Source organism: Corylus avellana, chromosome 1 (assembly GCF_965113065.1).
Source record: "Corylus avellana chromosome 1, dhCorAvel1.hap1.2, whole genome shotgun sequence".
In the NCBI taxonomy this organism is placed as follows: Eukaryota; Viridiplantae; Streptophyta; class Magnoliopsida; order Fagales; family Betulaceae; genus Corylus; species Corylus avellana.
The window spans coordinates 41,900,407-41,924,994 of record NC_142490.1 but is presented as its reverse complement, the minus strand read 5'-3'; the positions used below and the strand labels follow the sequence as shown (position 1 = coordinate 41,924,994).

The 24,588-nt window shown below is 38.3% G+C and overlaps 1 protein-coding gene and 2 pseudogenes across 2 annotated transcripts; 2 read left to right on the top strand and 1 right to left on the bottom strand.

Moving 5' to 3' along the window:
* Nucleotides 1–507: 507 nt before the first annotated feature.
* Nucleotides 508–2,057, bottom strand: LOC148589866 (protein FAR1-RELATED SEQUENCE 5 pseudogene; annotated as a pseudogene).
* A 796-nt stretch (nt 2,058–2,853) lies between these two features.
* On the top strand, nt 2,854–12,670 carry LOC148589865 (L-type lectin-domain containing receptor kinase VII.1-like). 2 transcript variants are annotated; one of them, XM_088512163.1, is made up of 5 exons: nt 2,854–2,868; nt 6,575–8,544; nt 11,226–11,261; nt 11,965–12,005; nt 12,627–12,670. In XM_088512163.1, the coding sequence occupies exons 1-5, from the start codon at nt 2,854–2,856 to the stop codon at nt 12,668–12,670; spliced, it is 2,106 nt and encodes a 701-aa protein (XP_088368289.1). The 2 variants fall into 2 exon arrangements, with proteins under 2 accessions (XP_088368289.1, XP_088368290.1); XM_088512164.1 differs by lacking the exons at nt 2,854–2,868; nt 11,226–11,261 and having other exon boundaries at nt 6,566–8,547; nt 11,959–12,003; nt 12,625–12,670.
* A 7,236-nt stretch (nt 12,671–19,906) lies between these two features.
* Nucleotides 19,907–21,950, top strand: LOC132172132 (L-type lectin-domain containing receptor kinase VII.1 pseudogene; annotated as a pseudogene).
* Nucleotides 21,951–24,588: the final 2,638 nt, after the last annotated feature.

The window sequence follows — 24,588 nt, the reverse complement described above, 5'->3', positions numbered from 1 at the left end:
AAGCTTTTCTAGTTTGACCATTTGATTATTAACAAATGTTTTACCCTTTTTTGGTGTTTTGACCATTTGATCATTAATTATATAAAGAAAGAAAACATCCCCAATCGTATGATAGAGTGAGTTTGCAATAAGAAAGAAAGAAAGGCAAACTCATTTTCTTTATAAAAGAGTTTTGTCTTATTTTAGAAGACCAATTGCATAGAATTCTATTCTATCCAATTTCTATTTTCTCTTTGCGGTTTTTTATCAAGAAGATCAAGGGGATGTTCTACTAGTCTTCGTTATTGGAAGTGCGTCCTTAACAAAGGTAGACGTTATAGTCTAATCCTGGGAGGTTGCATGTCAAATGATCCGATAACACTGAGTGATACACTCCGAGAGGTACGAATCAACCTTTAAGGACAACGCTCTTGCGTGATTCTATAGCATTGTGAGATCTTTCCATACTCTACTTTTCATCTCTTGTATTTTAGTTATTTTATTGTTAATATTTAGATTGTAATTATTTTATATCAATGAGAATTTGTGCAAGTAAGCCGGTATCCATTTTTCACGTCGCATATAAAGTTTTTTCAACCAATTATTCTCTCCCAACTCATACTTACCTACAATTTCACTCCATTCCGCCTCAAATTCTTCAATTGTGAGTGTATTATGAATGCAATGCTGAAAGTCTCTTTGAAAAGATGGATATTTATTATATATATGCGCCAAATGTAGGGCTGTCAATTTTGACACGACCAACGAACTCGACACGAAGTTAACAGGTATTGGGTTTTGGCTTATCGGGTTTAGGCCTTAATCAGGTCTACTCGATTAAGACACGATTAAATTCATGTCTGGCGGGTCGACCCGGGGGGTCCACGGGTCGATCCGCCAGACACGTTTAATAAATGGGTTTGGCGGGTCACCCGAGACCCGCCACACCCATTTAATTTTTAATTTTTAATTTTTAATTTTATTTTTAAAAAAAAACCTATGTCTAAGTTCTAACTAAGTTAACCCTAACACTTACCGACTTACTCACGACTTCATTTCACTCTTCACTTCATGACTTCACAGTCTTCACTTCACTAGCATATTCCTTGTTTTTCCGTTACTTTTTCTATATGGGTCTATGTATTAAAACATTCTCTTTTAACACTTTTTATTCTTTTTGGATGGTTAGGATAAATTTGACTAATCTTTTGGCCTAAGAGATCCCTTTATTAAATTATTTTTTCCAATTTTGATTAAGGGTTTTTTTTTTTTTTTTTTACGGGTCGGGTCGGGTTGTGTTACCTGTTTAGCGCACGGGTTGTGTCGGGTCGTGTCTACCCGATATGACCCGTTTAGCGAGTCGTGTCGGGTTACCCGGATATTTTCCATGTTATAATCGTGTTAGACCCGCTAACCCGTTTAGCTAAACGGGTCGTGTTCGTGTTTCGGGTAATCGGGTCGCGGGTCTTAACGGGTCCTAATCGGGTCTACCAGATTACACGTTTTGCCAGCCCTAGCCAAATGTTTTGGAACGTTTTGTAAAATATGCCATAAACACAATCTATGAGTGGTATTTGGTAATACCTTTGCAATTGCTTTGCCTATAGCCTTGTCATCATCAGTGATAATTGTAGAGGAAGCACGTCCAAGCATTGTCTCAAGCCATGTTTTCAACAACCACGTATAAGATTCAGCCATTTCATTTACAAGCAAAGCACATCCAAACATCATAGATTGATGATGATGGTTAATTCCAGTAAAAGGAACAAAATGCATCTTATAACAATTTGTCAAATAGGTAGTAGCATCAAAAGTAACAACATCTCCAAAATATTGGTATGCAGCTCGTGATCTAGCATCTGCCCAAAAACAATTGCCCATGCATCCACATTCATCCACTTGGATTGCGTAAACAAAACCCAGATTTTCGTTTTGTTTCTCGAGAAAAAAATTGTACATTCTTTGTGCATCTCCCTCTCCAAAAGAACCTTTCTTCTATTGTCCGAATAATTTTGCACATCTTTAGCAATACAACCAACATTATGGTCACCATTGGATTCTTCACTCAACATTGACATTATCTTTCTTGGAGGTACATTGGATTTATTAAGTGTATCTATAAGACTTTTTTGGGCACGTGTTACCACTCTATGTCCACGAAGCAAACTTGTACTTCTAGGACTAAGGAGATCATGATTGTGTTTAGTTTTGTACTTACATACAATCCATTTTAATCCCACTTTCTTTAAACCCATAATTGCTTTACATCCTATCCTTATTTCAGCAGGCTTCGGGATTGTATAAGTTTTCTCTTGATAACTTTTATGACGGAAGCCTTCTCTTGAACAAACATATTCTATCCCATTTATTGACTTATCCTTAGCTAGTCGAGAATGACTTATTCGAATACTAAAACCATTTTGCCTTGCATATGCATTATAACATGCATGAGCATCTTCTAATTCCTCAAATTCCATATCAAGACATGGTTCCTTTGGACTGTTAAATGAGGCAATACTTGCAATTGGTTGCTTCAAATAATTATGATCTTTTATCATTTCATGGTCAACATGCCCATCTTCAATAAAATCATCACAAAATGATATTTTATCAATTTCTTTGATATTAGTATTCATCCTAGAGATCCTGCCAGAGGATAACAACATTCTTCAATTATAACTACTAAAATCTCAACTTCATAAATTTTTTCTTATAAAAAATCTAAACTTAACAGCTTGCTTTTGATAGGCAATAATCCTACCCTACCAATACAGCTAAAATGAGAATTCAAGGAAATTAAAAAAAAAAAAATCACATTGTATTTTGTGAGAGAGAAAACAGAGAAATATGAAAAATCACATTGTATTTGTGCAAATGAAAAATCACATTGTGAGAGAAAAACAGAGATATAATTTCGGTGAGAGAGAAATTGTGTCGTGAGTGAGAGAGGAGAAAGCACTGGGCAGCAAAGAAATTTTTTTCTTTGCTGCCGGTGTGTGTCTGTTAGAGTGAGGGTGAGAGAGAGGGGAGCACCGGAGAAGTCTGGGTTGGCAAGCTCTGGGCTGGGATTCACGGCGCCACTGGAGAGACAGAGAGGGAGGGAGAGGAGAAAAATGAGGATTTTGTCTTTTGTGGATGATGTGAGTTGGTGTTTTAATCGAGTGTTTTTCTCCTCATTTGATTTGGTGTGATAATCCTAGCTGTCCAATTCTAATTGGTGGTCTCAAAGGAGCTGGTTTACACCAGCTCCTTATAGAAGTTATCCTCTATAAAAACTCTTACAATAGCTTAGTCATTTCTTACTTTTATCTAAAATAGAGAAGCAAAACACTAAAAAACCTTTTACGTTGAAATGTTATGCATCTCAAATGCAAAATACAGTTTTTTAACATTTGTGAATAATTCACCGCTACATGTAGCGGACATTGTTCACACATCATCTCATTAATATACTTTTAATATCTATTGATAATAACTCATTCTAAATTATCTGTACGGTCAATCGTGTATATATATATATATACGATTGCATTTAAGTCATGCGTTAGTGTGAGTGTGATACTTAAAATTGTAATATATGACCATGCTCGTCAATGACGGCCTACTCTAGCGAAACTATACATGATTGTAGTTCTTTCTCTTTTGGCAATTCGACTCATCTATCACTAAGGACACACACACACACGCGTATATATATATGGTTAGGATTGTATTTAAGTCATGTGTCGGTGTGATACTTAAAATCGTAATATATCACCATGCTCGTCAATGATGGCCTACTCTAGCGAAACTATACATGATAGTAATTCTTTCTCTTTTGGCTGTTCGACTCATCTATCATTAAGGACAAAACCATAATTTTTATCGAGGGGAGACAAAGCATGAATCAAGAATCAAGTCTAATTTTGATAGAAAGAAGGGTAAATATATTATAAATCTCTGAGTCAACGCACCAAAACTATAAAATCCAATTTTTTTTTTTTCTTCGAATTTTACTCCATGGGTCAATCAAAAATGCAAAAAAAATCCCTACCGTTAGATTTTCCCCCAAATGTTTAACTTTCATCAGTCCCAAACTAAACAGACCATTTTGCCACTTCAGTATATTAATTTTTTTTATAAATTTAATTTTAAAATTAAATAATTTTTTTTAAGGGGTGGCCAATGTAACATTAAACTACTCAAGAAGAGAGAATAAAATGGAAATAAGGAAAGAGTGAGAAAGAAATTACTCCTTCATTGAATCAAATGGCTAATTTGAGATGACTAGTCTCCTACAAAGCATTTCGAGGATGTTTAAACCTCCAAAGTTCCTCCATGAACAAATGACTCCAAAACTTCTTATTACATCTTCCTGCAGGCTATTTATAATTCCTTCCATGCTAACTACTACCACTAACAACAATTAACAACTTGCTAACTTCTACAACTAACTTCTTAACTACTTTAACCAACTACTCAACTGTATGGGAGGTTACAATAGAATGTTCCATTAACCTAATATACCCATTTCAGTCGGAAAGCCATCCCTAACTTTTGACCACCCTCGAAGGGGTTAGAGGTGGCTGAAAAGCCACCCCCAGGGGATAAGGGTGGCTTTCTGGCCACCCTGAACCCCCTGGGGGTGGCTAGAAAGCCTTAGTCCAATGGCCCTCAACAACATCAACAACAACGGAGGCCGAACTCAAAAGGACAACTGTGTGCTTGTTTAGCTTTTCTGTCCATAGAGTAATAGAGGAGAGCTCCAAGTGAAGAGAAAAAATGTTAGAATTCACGGCGTTCATGATGCAGTACTCGTGGTGGCCCCAACCCCACAGCAAGGAGCTCCTCCTTGCCATGGAAGAGTCCATTCCCCACCCCCCCACCCCTTTTTTTCCCTTAATCAAACATTTACCTTCTGGGTTTTGAAAGATTTACAAGAAATTGCATACCCATGCAACAGTTCGTGATTTCTATCGTCGTTCTAATATTAGAGTTCAGTGAAATTGGACAACTCGCTAGCATGATTTGCATTTGAAAGGCAAGTTTTATTTAAACCAACGTTGTGTACGAAGTTACAGTGTGAAAAATTGGAAATCGCTAGCATGATTTATGGCCACCCCTAACGCCACTAACGTTAGGGGTGGCCGGAAAGCCACCCCCAACCCCTGGGGTGGCTTGTGAGCCATCCATAGAGGTGGCTAGGGGCCAAATCTGGTTGGGAGTGAACGTTAAGGGTGGCCGGAAAGCCACCCCCAACCCCTGGGGTGGCTTCTGAGCCATCCGTAAAGGTGGCTAGGGGCCAAATCTGGTTGGGAGTGACACGCGGCCAATTCCATGGCCTAAAAATTTTCCTAATAAAATAATTATTCTATTTCAAATTTCTCTATTTTCGGTAATACATGTTCTCTTTCTTAATGGAATACTCAATTTCAATTAGGCCATGTTTGATTTGCGGAATGAGTATTCAATTAAGGAAATGAATATGTATTATTGGGAATATAAAATGTTGGAATTGAAAATTCTTTAATTTAGTAGCAACACATATTTTATAATTGGAATTGAACCAAAATTACTAAAAAATCTCATTTAATTTCTAATTTTTCCAAAACTCAAATTACAAAAAAAAAAAAAAAAAAAAAAAAAAAAGGTTGAAGGTGCGGTGGTTTGCCTCCCACAGCAGGCATTGAGGGTGGCCGCGCCACCCTAAAGGACCTCGCCGTGGCCCTCTAGGGATGGCCAAGACCACCCCCGGTGAGAGTCCGAGCCACCCCCGATGGCACCAGGGTTGGCTGCGTCACTACCGAAAGGCTTCACCAATCCACCACGAGAAGAATGACTATTTCATAGGAATAGCCATTTTAGGGAATAGACATTCTATTTGAAACAAATGAATAACTATTTATAGGTATAACTATTTCATTTTAGGGCATGAACCAAACGGATCATAGTCTTAAAACCACGTTGAACTCCTGGACTGTCGCATCTGTTCCCTTTGTCCATCCAAACACACAAACCATGTGCAATGCTTCAAGTCTTCGGACGCCACTTGATTTTCGCAGCATGTGGCGCCAATATGAGGTCAAAGATAGATGGCCTTGATCTCAAACAAAAATTTGACCGTTGGATCATATAAATAATGACATCGCTCCATGAATAATGAAAATTTTTGAACAATTAATGACAGTGCCACGTCGTTGCATTCGCCTTCAGAATCTAAAGACACCCTTTTTCTTGCCTTCTCTTTCAAATTATGCCCTCATTTCTGAAGACCATTCCTCGTCGCCCGTCGGATTCGCTAAAAACAATCAGGAGATTCTGGATTGTACTTGGGAGGCAAATTAAACCATGCAATTCTGTAGCCCTTCTTTGACTCTTCTAAACTCGATCTCATTCTCTTCTCAATCCCATGTTTTTTCTCCATTCACTACAATTGATAACTCTGCTATGAAAATGTTGATAGATAACAACCCGGCTACCTGCGTTGTGGCGAAAGAAATCAAATGCAATGAATATCTACAAGGTGACCAAGAAAGTTCAATAACTCCTCATCCAATCCAACACCATCTGCTCATCTCTCTTTCCGTTTTTCTAGCTATCATCCCCCATGGATGAGCATAAACACCAACAGCCTCTCCTACTATGCTTTCTGCTTCCCGTTTTCCTCTTCTTCCAATCCATATCGGCTGTTGATTTGGTCTTCAATGGCTTCAAGTCCTCCGATATGTTACTCTATGGCCTGGCCGACGTTGAATCTCGTATTCTAACGCTCACTAACAGAACAGATCACTCAATCAGCCGGGCAATTTACCCAGAAAAAATCCCCGCTAAAAACCCAAACTCTTCTTATGTATATCCTTTTTCAACTTCTTTCATCTTCTCTTTGGTTCCTTACAAGAATAATCCTTCTGCTAGGCATGGCATAGTTTTCATGTTTGTGTCCGTTAAGGGCATCGAAGGCGCGGGCCCAGGTAATTATCTAGGCCTTCTCAACTTCACCAACAATGGGAATCCCAATAACCATGTCTTTGGTGTCGAGTTTGATGTGTTTAAGAACCAAGAATTCGATGACATAAGCGCCAACCATGTTGGAATCGACGTGAACTCCCTCAAATCCAATGCATCACACGATTCCGGGTACTGGCCCGACAACAGCAGCGATGCTGATGATGACAAGTCATTCAAGGAATTGAAGCTCAACAGTGGTGAAAATTACCAAGTTTGGATTGACTATTCAGATTCTTTGATAAATGTTACTATAGCTCTGGCAGGCATGAAAAGACCTCTGAAGCCTTTGTTGAATATTTCTATTGATCTTTCTGAGGTTTTTGAGGATGAAATGTTTGTTGGCTTTTCTAGTAGTACCGGAACGTTAATTCAAAGAAACAATATTTTAGCTTGGAGCTTTAGTAATTCCAACTTTTCGTTAAGCCAAGAGTTGATTACCACCGGTTTGCCATCGTTTGTTCTTCCAAAGGGTTCTATATTTCGATCCAAATGGTTTATTGCAGGAATCACAGTGGGAGGCTTCTCCGGTGTCTGTCTTTGTACTCTGTTTGCTCTGTTTTTGATCAAGAGGAAGCGAAGGGGAGTACATGTTAGGGAGAGAGAAGAAATGGAAGAGTGGGAACTGGAGTATTGGCCACACAGAATGACTTATGTAGAAATTGAGGCGGCAACAAGAGATTTCTCAGAAGAAAATGTGATTGGAACTGGAGGGAATGGCAAGGTCTATAAGGGTGTTTTAGCAGGAGGGGCAGAGATTGCAGTGAAATGCATTTCGCACGAAAATGATGGGATGAGAGAATTTCTGGCTGAAATTTCAAGCCTTGGAAGAATGAAGCATAGAAGTTTGGTGGGGTTGAGAGGGTGGTCCAAGAGAGACAAGGGCAAATTCTTTTTAGTTTATGACTTTATGGAAAATGGGAGTTTGGACAAGTGGGTGTTTGAATGTAATGACAGGAGGATGTTGAGCTGTGAAGACAGGATAAAGATTATAAAAGACGTAGCTTCAGCAGTCTTGTACTTACATGAGGGGTGGGATGTCAAAGTCCTTCATAGGGACATTAAGGCCAGCAATGTGTTACTTGACAAGGATATGAATGGAAGGCTAGGGGATTTCGGATTAGCCCGAACGTACGACCATAGTCAAGTGCCTAACACGACAAGGGTGGTTGGGACCGTCGGATATTTGGCACCGGAAGTGATTAGGAGCGGACGGTCATCGGCTCAAACTGATGTGTTTGGATTTGGTATCCTGATTTTAGAAGTAATGTGTGGGAGGAGGCCTATAGAGGAAGGCAAGCCACCATTGGGAGATTGGGCATGGCTATTGATGGTACAAGGGCAATTAATGAATGCCCTTGATGAGAGATTGAAGGGTAGAGGCGAGTTTGATGAACAAGAAGTGGAGAGGGTGCTTCACTTGGGCTTGTTGTGTGCGTACCCTGACCCAAGTTCCCGGCCAACCATGAGACAAGTAATGAAAGTGTTGGAGGGAAACAATGAGGTTGCGGAGGCGGTTGAAAGTGAGGATACAGATGCATATTTGCTCCGTAAAATGAAATCCATTCCACGAAATTTTGGGTCTTCATCCATGGATCTCTCTTGGTCCAAAACTATGGTGGGGGCAGGTGAATCTGCATCATGAATGGACAATTGAGTGTAATTTGTTGCATCATCTCAGAAGCAACAGAAGAAAGAAAGTAGATTACATGCATAATGAACGAGGGTCTAAATGTATTACATTGTATTATGGGTGTTGGGTATCTATATGACTTGTCTTCACTGTTTGTCTCTATTTCTATGTATTAATGTATATGACATGTATGTAAAAATGCAAATGCATATAAGTTATTAGCAATATCAGCAGCTATCACTTTAAGGTATCTGCATCTGCATCTGCATTGTGCGATTATTATCTGCATCCACACGATTATTACATTAAGGAGGGGGGAGGGGAGGATTCGAACTAATGATCTTCGCTTCATTAAGCGTAGTCACAGCCGATTGAGCTACCTTTTGTGGACGTAATTTGTGCTTCTAGTTGAACACTATTATTCATATCACACTTATTAATCATTTTGCCATAAATTACAAATCCAGCAAACCAACAAAAAAAAAAAATCAACACATTATGAATCTAAATCAACCCTCCTACAAGTACAAATCATGAATCAATTAAATGTAAAATATAAGGACAATTGTATTGTAAGTAAAATATGACGAACTAATAAGCTTCATTACTTATAAACTTCTAAGCAAGAGAAAGAGACGCTTCAATAATTGAATTTAAAACTTTAATATGTATTATATATAAAGGGAATACATATACGATTATTAATTGTATCTATATACCTTAAAATTTCTATCTGCATTTGTATATGCAGATAGTGGATGCGATCGATTTTTATCTACCCGCACTTTCATCATTATTCTTAAGTACTCGAAAACCTAACATCCATAAAAAATAAAATAAAATAAAATAAAATTTGAGTGGCTATATGATGCGTAGAAATATATAATATGAAAGAGAGAGCGGAACTAAAGAAAATATGATATATTATTGTTAATTTCTATATTCTCGTGCTTAGATAAATCAGGGGTGATGTCCCTATTAGAATTCTACAACATTCATTGACATAATGGCTAGTGTAAAAAGATCACAAAAGTCTAACGGTGACGTTATTCAATTGAAACTTGAAATCTCCAATGGGTAGTTGATATAGAAAATAAATAGAAGGAATTATTAATTACCTGCAAAAAAAAAATCATTATTTTTCACTTATTTTTAAATATTCCAGCCTGTATCCGAGCCTATCTGTCCTTATCCTGAAAGTGATTGTTCTATAAGGTTACATGAAAATGCATTTGATTATAAGAGCAATCAGATCAGAAAAAAAAAAAATTATAAGAGCAATCACAATGGCTCAGTTCTTACTTTATCTAAAATAGAGGAGTAAAACACTAAAAAATCATCTACATTATAATATTATGCATCTCAATTAATGCAAAATACATTTGTTTAGCGTTTGTGAACAATTCCGCTATATGTAGTTGATACTATTCACACATCTATCTCATTAATATACTATTTATTTCTCTACATCGCTCTTTTCCCAAGATTTTCTCTTCTACATCTCTGTTTTCTCAAAATTGTTACCGGTCGGAACAGTAACTGGTTTTTAAAAAAAATTGTTTTCTTAGCTTATTTTTTGTATTGGGCCTAAAATAAGCCTATTTTTTCATATAATTGGCCTATTTTAAAAAACATCTATTAGCTTTTTTGTCAAAATTAATTGGGTTTTGTTGTGATGGTTCCAAATAATTAAAATAAAAAACCAAAAAAAGCTCAAAAATCATTAAAAAAAAAAAAAACATTTTTGCCTATATGGGCCATAGAAATAAAAATTCAATTTTTTTAAAAGGCTCTAAAAATTATTTTAAATTAGTTACATAAAGAAAACATTAAAACAATAAAAATAAGTATTTAAACAAACCAACATGCACAAGAAAAACCCCCTTACTACAACAATTCAAAACCCAAAAAAAATAAATAAAACAAATATTTAAATAATCTACCAACCAAAATAAATACCTCTTACAATAAAAATAGTTCATAAATATAAATATATAAATAGTTCGTAAAATTTTTTAATATATATAAGTACCCTGTTCCCGGTAACCCGATAATTACCGGGTACCAAAAACCGGGTATTGGAACCGGGTACCGGTTTTTGGTTTTTCCCAACTCGCACTAACGAATTTCTGAAAGTTGACCAAGAAACTTCAATTACTACTTCTCATCCACCACCACCACCTTTTCTTAATTTTCTCAGATCCACCTGCATCTGCTTATCTCTCTTTCATAATTTTCTTCAATTATGAAAAAGCAGAAACACCGACAGCCTCTCCTACTATCGTTTCTGTTGCAGGTTTTTCTCTTCTTCCAATCCAAATCGGCTGTTGATTTCGTCTTCAATGGCTTCAACTCCTCCGATATGTTGCTCTATGGCCTGGCCGACGTTGAATCTCGTATTCTAACGCTCACTAACAAAACAAATTTCGCAATCGGTCGTGCTCTTTACCCAGAAAAGAGCCTAGCTAAAAACCCAAACTCTTCTTATGTGTATCCTTTCTCAACTTCCTTCATCTTCTCGATGGCTCCTTATAAGAACACTCTTCCTGGGCGTGGCATAGTTTTCCTTTTTGTGCCCATTACAAGGATATGGATGCATACTGCTCCGAAAAATGAAACCCATGGGTAGGTGGTCTGAGATTCAACGAGATTTTGGGTCTTCATTGTTGTGCGAAAGGTCACGAATTTCTCACACAATCAATCAAGCAGAATAAACAAAATGACAACAAGAACACAAAATTTATGTAGTTCGGTAAATTACCTACGTCTACTGTGCCACAGTAGAGAGATATTTCACTAATTCGGAAGGAGAGACACAAAAGAGTGTTTAATCACTCACAAACCCAAATCCCCAAATTCACCTAATTTCTCTCACTCACAAGTTCTGTTCTATTTTCTGCCGATCGAGGATACTTTCTACAACTCCCATGTAACCCTTTTATAGAACAAGGTAGCATGTGAAATGAATAAACTAAATGAGTTTATTCATTTCTTCTGACGGCTGCCCAAGATGGCTATACAATTATGGGTGCTTCTTTTGTTGACAATCAATAATAAACAAAAGAGTTATTATAAGGCTAAAACTCTTGGGTGCAGTGAATTCTTAGGTGAGAAGTCTTTATGCGACGGTTCTCTGGAGATTAAGGACAAATCACAGCAAATGAGGTGGCAGACTGGCAGCTTCATTTTACAAAAAAACTGAATGGCATATGTTGGGCGCAGCTCTTAGGTGCGGCAGAAGGCAGCCCACAATTCAAGCCTTTTTCAACTTTGCTTCTCCATTAAGAAAACAAATAACAAATTCAATAACCAAAAATTTGGCCCATTTCTATTGATCAAATATGAGCCAATCAATTTCAACATTCATCACACCCAACAATTGAAGATATTCTGCAGTTCCACTCTTCATCTGTTAACTCAGTTTCCGGTCACCCCGGAGAACTTAGGTTCAATTGAGGTGGTGCAATGTGCTAGATAGCTATTGATAATTAGAAAGATATTGAACTCTGAAGGGAGAAGGAGAAGTGGGAGTTTTTTGGTGTAAGAGCTTTGTTCTATGAATGAATTCCTCTGTTCTCATTAGCAGTGCATGTCTCATATATATATATATATATATATATATATATATATATACTCGCACATTTGGTTACAACACGTTTTACATACGTATACACAGTACACTATCTTACAAGGGATGGCCAAAATCTTTCATTTGGGTGTATTGAGACGTGCGTTTGTCAGATTGGCCCTTCTCCTTTTATGTGCATCCTTGGTTTGGGTCGGTATGGCCTTACTATGGGCCAATTTCTGTTAGTGGAAAGGTGTGGCCGATACCTCTCGCGCAAGAGAGGCGTGCTTGAGTCAGGTCCGTACGTAGTGGTTACCATAAATAGCGAGGTCATACAATAAATGCGACGTGCACAATGGGCGCACAGTCACATGCCCACTAGGCGACACGGGCTCACTGAGCGACCTGCTGTTGGCGACTCATCGCCTTGCTTCTAAGGGGCTGATTTTCTCTCCAACATCATCATGTCTATCTCTTGGTCCAATATTGTGGCGGAGGGGAGGTGAAGCTTAGCTGGATCATGAATGGAGAGTTGAGGGTCATTTGTTCTATCAGCTCAGAAGCAAAGGAGATTTGCTTAAGAATACTTGACGTTGCTGGATTTTGTGTCTAGACTCGGCTTCTGGAAGTCCGGACAAGGCCTTCTAGAATCAGCTTTCTGGACATCCTGAGATGCTTCATTTTCAACAACTTACATGTAAACCGAATGTGCCAAAACATAACCTAACAAACTCCCCCTTTGGCCATTCGGAGACAAAAATTATTGTACATGAAAATGACACATCAACTCCCCCTTTTTGTCTCTGAAGGACAAAAGGAAACAACAACAAAAATGGGATTCTAGAGTTTAAACTGAAAAACAACCCATTAAATCTGAAATAAGTAGCCACAATAAACAACAAAACAAAATTCCGTGACATAATGGCATGCGATTTGTAAGCAAAGCAAACAAAAATGAAAATTATTCTTGCCAAAAACTGTCCTTGATATACTTCACATCTTGCTCCAAAGTCGTCAGGTAGGTGTTAATAGCTTCGATGCTTTGGCCTTGAGCTTAAAGTAAGTCAATTATTGTATTTAATTGACCGGAAACATCTGATGAACCCGAGGAGGATGCAGCTGGAGGATCTTGAACGATTGGAGGAGCATGGTCAGCTGGAGCGGGAAGCCTATGAAGTTGGGCATTTGACTTCATCACTGTTGCTTTGCCAAAGTAACCTTCAAGAGAACTTTTAAAAGAAAAACACGACAAGGCTGAAATAGGCGTGTCCGGACAGGTAAGCGATGTGTCCGGACATCCTCCCCCTCAAATTTAAAGCAAAACAAAAAAAAATCTGATTTGATTTTTTTTTTTTTTTAAAAAAAATAATAATAAAAAAAACACAACTTGTATAGATACCCAATATCTCATGCATGTCCTTATGAATATCTTATCAATCCGGAGTGATCAACATACTACACACACCATAAATGTACCATATGCATGAAGTACCCATGTTCTGTGAATTCAGAAAAGTAAGCAATAACTCAAAAAACTATGCAAAAGGTGTAGTGTGTGAAAACTCCCGTTAAATAAGATTTCATTAGTGGAAGACAAATCTAGACAGACTTTTTGTAAATGAAAGACAAACAGTCTGATTCAAGCCACAGTCAAACCTTATAATGTTAGGATCTAGATTCCCTCATCCGATACACTCCCCCTGAGACGAAGCATTCGCTTTTCACCATGTCCTTTAGTAATCATCTATTTCCGCAATGATTTGATCACTGATTCTTTCTATAGGGACATATAGAAGCAAACATAAGTCATTTGAGCACATTTTATGCCTCCTTTTTTTTAAAAAAGAAAATGTCGGAATTTTTAGGAGCTAGGTTCAACTAACGAGTGGTCAAATGGATAGAAAAGACATATCTATCTTCCAAACAAAAAGTTTGATCTGAATTCCCAAACACATATCAAAAATACTAACTTAATGGGGGCAAATAGTGCACAACTTCGAACATGAGAAAAACTGACTCTTACTCCCTCAACAGTCTTCAGAAGAACAAGATAGATCATAAAACATATGAATCATTAGATGTAAATTGCAAAATTATTGACCCCACTCTTATGTACAATATGCATTTCAGAACAATACATGAGAAACTGACCATTGAACAAGAAAGAGAGAAAAGAAAAAAAAATATCACAAAAATAACACACAAAAAAACCTCAGAATACCAAAGAAAAATGAAATATGCATAAATTCAAAAAATAACACAAAAAAAAATGCCTTAGAATACCAAAGATAAATGAAATATGCATAAATTCCAGGCATGTCATGTGCCCACCTAATCTAGGTGAGTCCATTACCACTCCCCCACACTCCCCCTCAATGGGTGAATGATATTAATCTTCTTGACCCAAACTTTCTTCACAATAGGGACAACTGTGTGACTCTTATCCAAGACATCTAACCGTGTTATTACGTCTCTCATCATGTTGAATAATTTCTCATAACTATTTTTAGAATGGAAATATTCTCTTTTAGGCTCATGACTGTTAAGCTGAAAACACTGAGGACGAATATGTCCAATCTTACCACAGTTATGACACGTTAGAATAAACCTTTGAGAAGGTTGGTTCCTTAACATATGCACACTTCTTGACTTAGAACTAGACATATAGGAATCAGTTAGATTTCCCTTACCTTTTCCACCGTTGGAAATTTGAGGAGAAATTACCTTCTTTTCAGCCAAGCTATCTTCTTTGTTCACTGGTTTCACAAAAATCATCTTTGAAGAAGAAGCAACATTAGTAGATAAAATAGCTGATTTATCAAAACCCAATCCAGTTCTATCAAACGAATGTTTCTGATTATGTAGCATTTGATTTAGCTTTTCACTAGAGAATTTTGTTAAATGATTCTTTGATTCATTCAGTTCATTCTTTAAGGATTTCACTTTGGCAATTAGCATTTGATTTTCAGACATCAAAGTATTATGAGTATCAAGAGAATCAGTTAAGGTGATAGAAAGTTGATAATTTTCAAGATTAACCTCTTTGAGTTTCTTCAATTGCTGCTTATTCAACTTTTTCAGTTTAGTGCATTCCATAAAGAGATTATTATAAGCATTTTGCAGATCATCTTCTTCTTCTGAATCATTATCGGACACACCTTGTTTGTCTTGAGAATTATACTCACTATTCTCATGCTCACTCTCATAACTAACTCCAAATGCTAAGTAATTAACTCCCTGTTTAGCATCGTCCTTGTCTGACTCATCACTTTGAGTCACATTAAATGCCTTGCTATTTGACTTTCTCAAGTTAGCACAGTCAACACGAATGTGCCCATGTCCTAAAAATTCGTGACAATTGATACCTCTAGGTGACTTTCCTTTCTCAACATTCTCAATTCTAGATTTCTTAGAAAATTGTGAATTACTATTTCTAAAATTTCCTTTCTTGGATCTAAAGAATTTCCTAAACTTCTTAGCAAACATAGCAATTTCTTCCTCATTTCCAGAATCCTCATCAGATGCACCACAAGAGTCAACCTTAACATTTGTTGCCTTAAGAGCAATATTCTTGGTGCTCTTGTGTTTAGGAAGAATTAACTCAAAAGTTTGAAATGAACCTACAAGTTCTTCTACTCTCATTGTGTCTAGGTCTTTGCTCTGTTGTATGGCAGCAATTTGAGGTATAAACCTCTCAGGGAAAGACCTTAAGATTTTCTTCACAACTTTAGCATCATCCATTTTCTTTCCTAAATTGATAGTCGAGTTTTTAATGACACTAAGTTTTGAGTAGAATTCATCAAATGTTTCATCTTCTTGCATTCTAATCTCCTCAAACTGAGAAACCAACATTTGAATTTTTGAAGTTCTAACAACCTTAGTTCCTTCATGTGTGATTTCTAAAGTTTCCCAAGCTTCCTTAGCTATCTCACATCTAGAAATTCTTGAAAATTCCTCATTTGAAACAGATATGTAAATAGCATTTATAGCTTTGTCATTAGCAGTAGCATTATTCTTTTCCTCCGTTGTCCATTCAGCTATTGCTTTGTCTGGACGAGTCCATCCAGATTCAACAATATGCCAAACGCTAATGGATTTAAAGTATGCTCTCATACGTATTTTCCAAAGCGTATAATTAGTTCCGTCAAAGACGGGAAGGGAATTAGGAGCAACAGTATGAGACATTTGATATGGAGTCTCGGATCACACTCAGGAAATAATTCCTTCACAGAGTGAACCCGCTCTGATACCAATTGAAAAACCTAACAACGACTCCAAACGACACCTATCCACATGTCTAGGTGTTTCACAAAGATTATGCAAAAATAGATCTAACCTAGCAGTTAAAAATCAACCAAATACAGATATGAAATAAGCAATCAAGAACACAGATATTTGGTTACGGAGAGGAAACCATTTAGAGAACTCTCTAAATGTAAAACCTCTCCAGGGCAGCCAAACCCAGGAAATCAATCCACTATAAGAAGAATAAGGAATACAAGAAGAATTACAAAACCTTTGCAATTTACTCTTCCTAGTACACGACAAGCGACCCACTTGACTTCTATCGCAGTAGCCCTTTCCAGAACATCTGGCACAATTCTTCTAAAAGATTTCCTTTCACTGGAACTCTAATTGGCTTCACGTATTTAATCTTTACTCACATAAACTAAAACAATATCTCGCTCTAAGCTCTCTATTTTTGTTCCCCAAAATGCGTACATATAATAGGCAAAACAGTTTGCTTGAATAGAAAATAAAACACCATTTAGCAGTCGTGTCCAGACAGGAATAGTGGGTGTCCGGACACAGCTAGGGTTACATATGCGTAACCACATGGTGTCCGGACATCCAAGTCTTGTCTCCGAATAGGCTATATAAAATGGACTTGCTGGAAATTGGGTCCAGACCTGACTCTCAATTGCAGCTTTCTGGAACTTGGGTCCGAACCCAGCTTCTTGCGGTCCAGACTTGCAAATCAAAATCAGCTTGCTGGATTTTGTGTCTGGACTTGGCCTCTGGCGGTCCGGACAGGGCCTTCTAGAATTAGCTTTCTGGACATGTTGAGTTGCTTCATTTTCAACAACATACATGTAATCCGAATGTGCAAAAACATGACCTAACAATATATATATATATATATATATATATATATATATATATATATATATATATTGTTTTTATTTTTACTTTAGGGTTTTCTTTCTCTCTTCCACTTCCACTTCCGCCTCCCTTTCTCTACCTCTCTCTCTCACTTCCAGGAACCGGCAACAAGACGAAGTAAACCCTAGGGAGCACGGTCTTCCCGGCGGAGAGATAGTCCCAGCGACCGCTCTTCCCGTCGAGATTATACATCGCCGAGCACATGTCCATCGAGACTGTGAGCAGGTTTGAGTGCATCGAAGCTGTAGACCGGCTTGACGAGGTCGGAGAGGAGGGCGCACGTTGATCTCCAGGCGGCCCCTGTGCGCTTTATGGGCTTATTTGCTTCAGTCTCATCAATTTGGTGTTGATGTTTTTTTATTTTGGTTGATTGGATGAGATCTGTTTCCTTCTAGATCTAAGTTTTGTTGATTTTTGGGTTTCAGACTCTGTCGTTGGTTCTGTGATTTTAGATTTGAAATTGATGCAGATGAATTTTGAAATTTGATAAATTCAATTAGTGATTTGGGATCTATGTGAATTTTTTTTTTTTGTTGGTTTTGTAGATGTTTGAGAATTTTTATCTGTCTAAAGCATTTTTTCTTTTCTTCCTTTAATCTTCTATTGCAGCTAGTTTTGTGATTTAGAATGGGTAAAGACTAAAGAGAAGGTTCACATTAGCATCGTTGTCATCGGCCATGTCGACTCCGACAAATCGACCACCCAATTAGCCAAAAAAAAAAAAAAAACGCAATTTTCTTAAAAAATCGGTTACCCGGTCCGAAAAATCGAGTGAAAATTGGAACCGGGGTACCCTGATTTTGGCCAAAAACCGAGAAACCGGACCGGGTTGAGACCCCTAGTTTTAAGTCATGTGTGATACTTAAAATCATAATATATAATCATGCTTCGCAACCGAGGTCAACAACGGGCCTACTTTAGCGAAACTATACAAGATAGTTGTCAGTTCTCTCTTTTGGTTGTTCAACTCATCTATTACTAAGGACAAAACCATAATTTTTATCGAGGGGAGAAAAGGCACGAATAAAGAGTCAAGTCTAATTTTGATACAAAGAAAGCTTAATTTTTAAACCCAAATGTGTGTGTGGTATATATATATATATATATATATATATAACCCCAATGATAATTATTACCCACCACCCTTCGTGAATATAGCCCCATGAATTGACTCTTTCACCATCCGAAAAAAGAAAATGAAAATGACAAAAAAAAAAAAATCATTCTCGGTTTTGGGTTTTTGGGGGTGGTTGGACAACCCCCAAGGGCATGGGGGTGGTTTCAGCCACCCCCTACGGCCAGTATGGGGGTGGCCGAAACCGCCCTTGGGGTTGGTCCGGCCACCCCCAAAAGCCCAAAACTGTGAATGAGTTTTTTTTTGTTTTGGCCTTTTGGGGGTGGCCAGACCATCCCCTTAACCATGAACCACCCCCAGACCAGCCATGGGGGTGGTTGGAGCCACCCTGATTTTCTTTTTCTTTTTTTACTTTTTTTTTTTCTTTTTTTTAATATTTTGCCTATTCTTTTTTCTTTTTTTAAAACAAAAAAAAAAAATGACAATTTTAATGCCCAAAACGATGTCGCTTTGGGTTAGGGTGGGTGTTGCAGTTTTGTGGTGTTTTCGGAATTTCAAATGGACTAGGTGAGGGTATAATGGGCATAATGGGCATAAAATGCCAAATCGTTTGAATTTAATGTTGAAAACTAACAGAGGGGTCCAAAGCGATAGAAATTGAAAGTTAAGGAGTTCAAAGTGAAAGATTTGAGGGGGGTTTGTAAAATCGGCTGAAGTTCAGGGAGGCCAAAGTGAAGTTTTTCCAGTTTATAAATTATTTTTTACAAAAAGAAAATAGTGGGGGTGACACGTGGCCTCCCCATGGCCTAGGAATTTTCCTAATGAAATTTTTATTCTATTTCAAACTCCTCAATTTTCAGTAAATAAATATTAATTATCTTTCTAAATGGAATACTCAATTCCAATTAGTCTTAAAACCACATTGAACTCCTGGACTGTCGCATCTGTTCCCTTTGTCTTTCCAAACACGCAAGGCGTCTTTCTAGATGCGCAAGGCTTCAAGTCTTTCACGTCACGTGGGCTTACCCGTTGCATTCAACTTCATGATCTAAACACATTCCAATCGGGCTATTAATGAGTGATGGCTTTTTAAGATTACTTGTGGCCACCCTTTTCCTTGCCTTCTCTTTCAGATTATGCTGTGACTCTTCTTCTGAAGACCAGTCCTCTTCGGACAAAAATTATTCTGTCATATCTTGGAGAATGCATGCAAGTTGGATTGGCTAAAAACAATCAGGAGATCTGGATTGTATTTTGGAGACAAATTAAACCATGCAATTCTGTAGCCCTTCTCTTCTCAATGCCATTTTTTTCTCCATTCACTGCACTTGATAACTCTGCTATGAAAATGTTGATAGATAACAACCCGGCTAACTGCCTTGTGGCGAAAGAAATCAAATGAAACGAATATCTACAAGGTCATGACCAAGAAAGTTCAATAACTCCTTATCCAATCCAACACCATCTGCTCATTCTCTTTCCATTTTTCTAGCTATCATCCGCCATGGAGGAGCATAAACACCGACAGCCTCTACTACTATGGTTTCTGTTGCCGGTTTTTCTCTTCTTCCAGTCCATATCGGCTGTTGATTTCGTCTTCAATGGCTTCAACTCCTCTGATATGTTACTCTATGGCCTGGCCGACGTTGAATCTCGTATTCTAACGCTCACTAACAGAACATATTTCTCAATCGGCCGGGCAATTTACCCAGAAAAGATCCCCGCTAAAAACCCAAACGCTTCTTATGTGTATCCTTTCTCAACATCTTTCATCTTCTCGATGGTTCCTTACAAGAATAATCCTCCTGCCGGGCATGGCATAGTTTTCATGTTTGTGCCCTTTAAGGGCATCGAAGGCGCGGACCCAGCTCAATATCAACGCCTTCTCAACTTCAACAACAATGGGAATCCCAATAACCATGTCTTTGGTGTCGAGTTTGATGTGTTTAAGAACGAAGAATTCGATGACATAAGCGCCAACCATGTTGGAATCGACGTGAACTCCCTCAAATCAAATGCATCACACGATGCCGGGTACTGGCCCGACAACAGCAGCGATGTTGATGATGAGAGGTCATTCAAGGAATTGAAGCTCAACAGTGGTGAAAATTACCAAGTTCGGATTGACTATTCAGATTCTTTGATTAATGTTACTATAGCTCTGTCAGGCATGAAAAGACCTCTGAAGCCTTTGTTGAATGTTTCTATTGATCTTTCTGAGGTTTTTGAGGATGAAATGTATGTTGGCTTTACAAGTGGTACCGGACTGTTAGTTGAAAGCCACAAGATTTTGGCTTGGAGCTTTAGTAATTCAAACTTTTCGTTAAGCCAAGAGTTGGTTACCACCGGTTTGCCATCGTTTGTTCTTCCAAAGGGTTCAATATTTCGATCCAGAGGGTTTATTGCAGGAATCACAGTGGGAGGTTTCTTGGGTGTCGGTCTTTGTGCTCTGTTTTTAATCAAGAGGAAGCCAAGGGGAGTACATGTTAGGGAGGGAGAGGAAATGGAAGAATGGGAATTGGAGTATTGGCCACACAGAATGTCTTATCAAGAAATTGGGGCGGCGACAGGAGAATTCTCAGAAGAAAATGCAATTGGAACTGGAGGGAATAGCAAGGTCTATAAAGGTGTTTTAGTAGGAGGGGCAGAGATTGCAGTCAAATGCATTTCGCATGAAAATGATGGGATGAGAGAATTTTTGGCTGAAATTTCAAGCCTTGGAAGATTGAAGCATAGAAGTTTGGTGGGGTTCAGAGGGTGGTGCAAGAGAGACAAGGGGAACTTCTTTTTGGTTTATAACTGTATGGAAAATGGGAGTTTGGACAAGTGGGTGTTTGAATGTGATGACAGGAAGATGTTGAGCTGTGAAGACAGAACAAGGATTTTGAAAGATGTGGCTTCAGCAGTCTTGTACTTACATGAGGGGTGGACATTAAGGCCAGCAATGTGTTACTTGACAAGGATATGAATGGAAGGCTAGGGGATTTCGGATTAGCCCAAATGCACAACCATAGTCAAGTGCCTAACACGACTAGGGTGGTCGGGACCGTCGGATATTTGGCGCCGGAAGTGATTAGGAGCGGACAGGCATCCACTCAAACTGATGTGTTTGGATTTGGTATCTTGATTTTAGAAGTATGTGTGGGAGGAGGCCTATAGAGGAAGGGAAGCCACCTTTGGTAGATTGGGCATGGATATTGATGGTACAAGGGCAATTAATGAATGCCGTTGATGAGAGATTGAAGGCTGGAGGGGAGTTTGATGAAGAAGAAGTGGATAGGGTGCTTCACTTGGGCTTGTTGTGTGCTTACCCTGACCCAAGTTCCCGCCCAACAATGAGACAAGTAGTGAAAGTGTTGGAGGGGAACAAAGAGGTGAAGGAGGAGGAGGTTGAAAGTGAGGATGCCGATGCATATTTGCTCCGAAAAATGAAATCCATTCCACGAAATTTTGGGTCTTCATCATACCCAACACTTGGAGATACTCGGAAGTCCCACTCTTCATCCATGCGTTTCTCTTGGTCCAAAACTATGGTGGGGGGCAGGTGAATCTGCCTCATGAATGGACAATTGAGTGTAATTTGTTGTATCATCTCAAAAACAACAGAAGAAAGAAAGGAGACTGCATGCGTAATGAAAAAAGGTCTAAATGTATTACATTGTACTATAGCCTATCTCTATATGACATGTTATGTGTGTGTGTGTGTGTGTTTTAAGCAAATAACAGGAAGAAATAAGCCTCAATACAACCAATGTAAAAAGACTAATGAAATTGACTGCAATTTTTTTTTTTTTTTTTTTTTGGGTTTCTAAATTATAATGTCTTGTCATAGGAGAGCGTTTACACACATCAATGAGATCTTCCTCAATTTCGAAGGCAGGAGGGGGACCAAAAGGTCACCTCCAATCTCCATTTGAACAAAAAGGTGGGTCAACGTGATTTTTCATCAAGTCACGTGGGGGGTCACTCAACTCAAGCCTCCATTAGCCGCCGCCTTGCTGTGTTCTTCTCCCCCATTGAATCTACAACTTGTTGGTCCACGAGATTTTTCATCGAACAACTTGTTTTAGCCGCCTTGCTTTATTATTATTTTTTTTTGTAAGTATGCCTTGGGCAAGTTTAATTCAAATTAATCATTTTTAATTAAATTTGAATTCCTTGCAATGAATACTTTGTAATTCCGTGTAATCCAGTAATTGCCGTTGGTTCTCTTAATTTAATTGTAATTGTTTAAGTAGTTTTCCAAATGATGACATGGAATAGATCTCGTAAATATCTTGATGTCCACTGGGATTTATTTGACTGAGAAATGGCGAAGAAAAGGAATCAAAGCTGCCAGCATTGTCCGGCGAAGGATAGCTCCAATACCTAAGTTAGTCACAGTGTTTAAGATAAAATATAACTTCAAAGATAGAGATAATCAAAGATATTCAGCTCAAGAGAGGAAAAAAAAAGTTATTAAAATCAAATAAGGGACCCCCCTTTTATAGGCATTAGTCTGTACCGGTGGACTTGACACGATGGACTTTTACTGAGAGTCCACGTGTCAAGTAATATATTTGAAGAATGATAAATAAAGTATTATACAAATATAATTAATATTCCGACGGTAACCCTCGGTTGATCCTTCCAGGCTCGGCTAACCGAGCCTAAGAGCCGAGTGTTTGAGGATATAAGTTCAGATGAGCCTAAGTTTACCGAGCATAAGTTTGATGAATAGTAAAACGACCGAGCTTTGACGATGGGCTAGCAGGTCATCCTGCCAGGCCCAAAATAGATGATCCATGACCTAACAGTTACCCCCCAATTTCCTAGTCTGACTGACTACGGAAATTTCATATTTTTAGAGAATGGATCAGTTATTTTTAAGCTCGGTTTTGCTTTTGATAAAATAAAACAAATTGGCTCTTAAATTTTAAAAAAATTTTACTTTTGAATTTTCAAAAAATAATGGTTGGAGCGTTTAAACGATTTACCTCCGCCTTTTGAGAGCCACGCGCTAGACTTCTTGCTGTTTAAAATTTGAGGCCGCCACGTGTCAACCCCTGCATGGAGAGTAAGAAAGAAAAAGGCGCCTCTTGCTGAACCCTAGTCCCTAGGGTCTTAATTGCGCCACTCCAGCTTTCCCTTTCGAAATCCCTTTAAAAACTCGTCTTCCCCTTTGTTTGTTTTCCACTATTTCCATTAGAAACCATTGTTGCATCTTTAGAGCTTTTGCATATCTCCCTTTTTCTTTCTAAGCTGGCTCTTTTTCACTCAAACCTTTTTGCCGAGTATTACTTTTTAAGAGTTGTGTACTTCAGAACCTCAGTCGAGTCTGTTCCTTCAGCAGAACCCCATTTCTAATTCAGCAACGTCTTGTTTCAATCCCTCGCCAACTAACTCCCGAATACCAATACCTAATGAGTTGCAGAGTCGAGGATGCCCCTAGTGAGTTGGGAGCATTACACCATATTACATGGGAGTCTAAACTGTGGGGGGAAAGTGAACACGAAATTTATGAAATTTGCCACCTTCCCGACTCGATTCAATTACGCTTTGATGACGATAACGTTAGGGCTATGGTGGATGCCGATAGTAATGAGGCCTATGTTTATCTGGACATGTTCCGGATAGGTTTAAGGTTGCCTTTCCCAAGGATAGTTCTGGAATTGCTGAGTTATGTTCGGATATCTCCTCACCAACTGTCGCCTAATGGCTGGAGACTCTTCTTTGCTTGCATGATCGTTTGGCCGAAGATTCTTAGGGTATACCACCCCCTTACAGTAGTGGAGTTTCTAAAAATTTACCAACTGACCAAATGCCCCAGAACTAAGTACCTGTTCACCTTCCAAATTTGAAAGTAATTTAAGCTCCTCACTTTTAGATCCACTTACTTGAGCAACAAAGGATGGAAAGAAGAGTTTTTCTTCGTTCGAGGTGACTAGGAATTTGCAACTTCGGAAGTTATCTGTGATCCGAGCATCCCTCGGGAAACCATCGCCCCATCAAACCGAGGTATAAACCAAGCTTGGCTTTGCTTATTTTTATTTCCTTTTGCAGCAAAGCTAATCTTTACGTATGCTTTCAGGTCAACAAGAACCGAGTTTGACCGTTAGTGAAAATCAACGCGTAAAGGACGTGTTACGGCATGCCGAGCTTAATCCATTAGAAATGGATTATGACGCTGTTATGACTGAGGAGAAC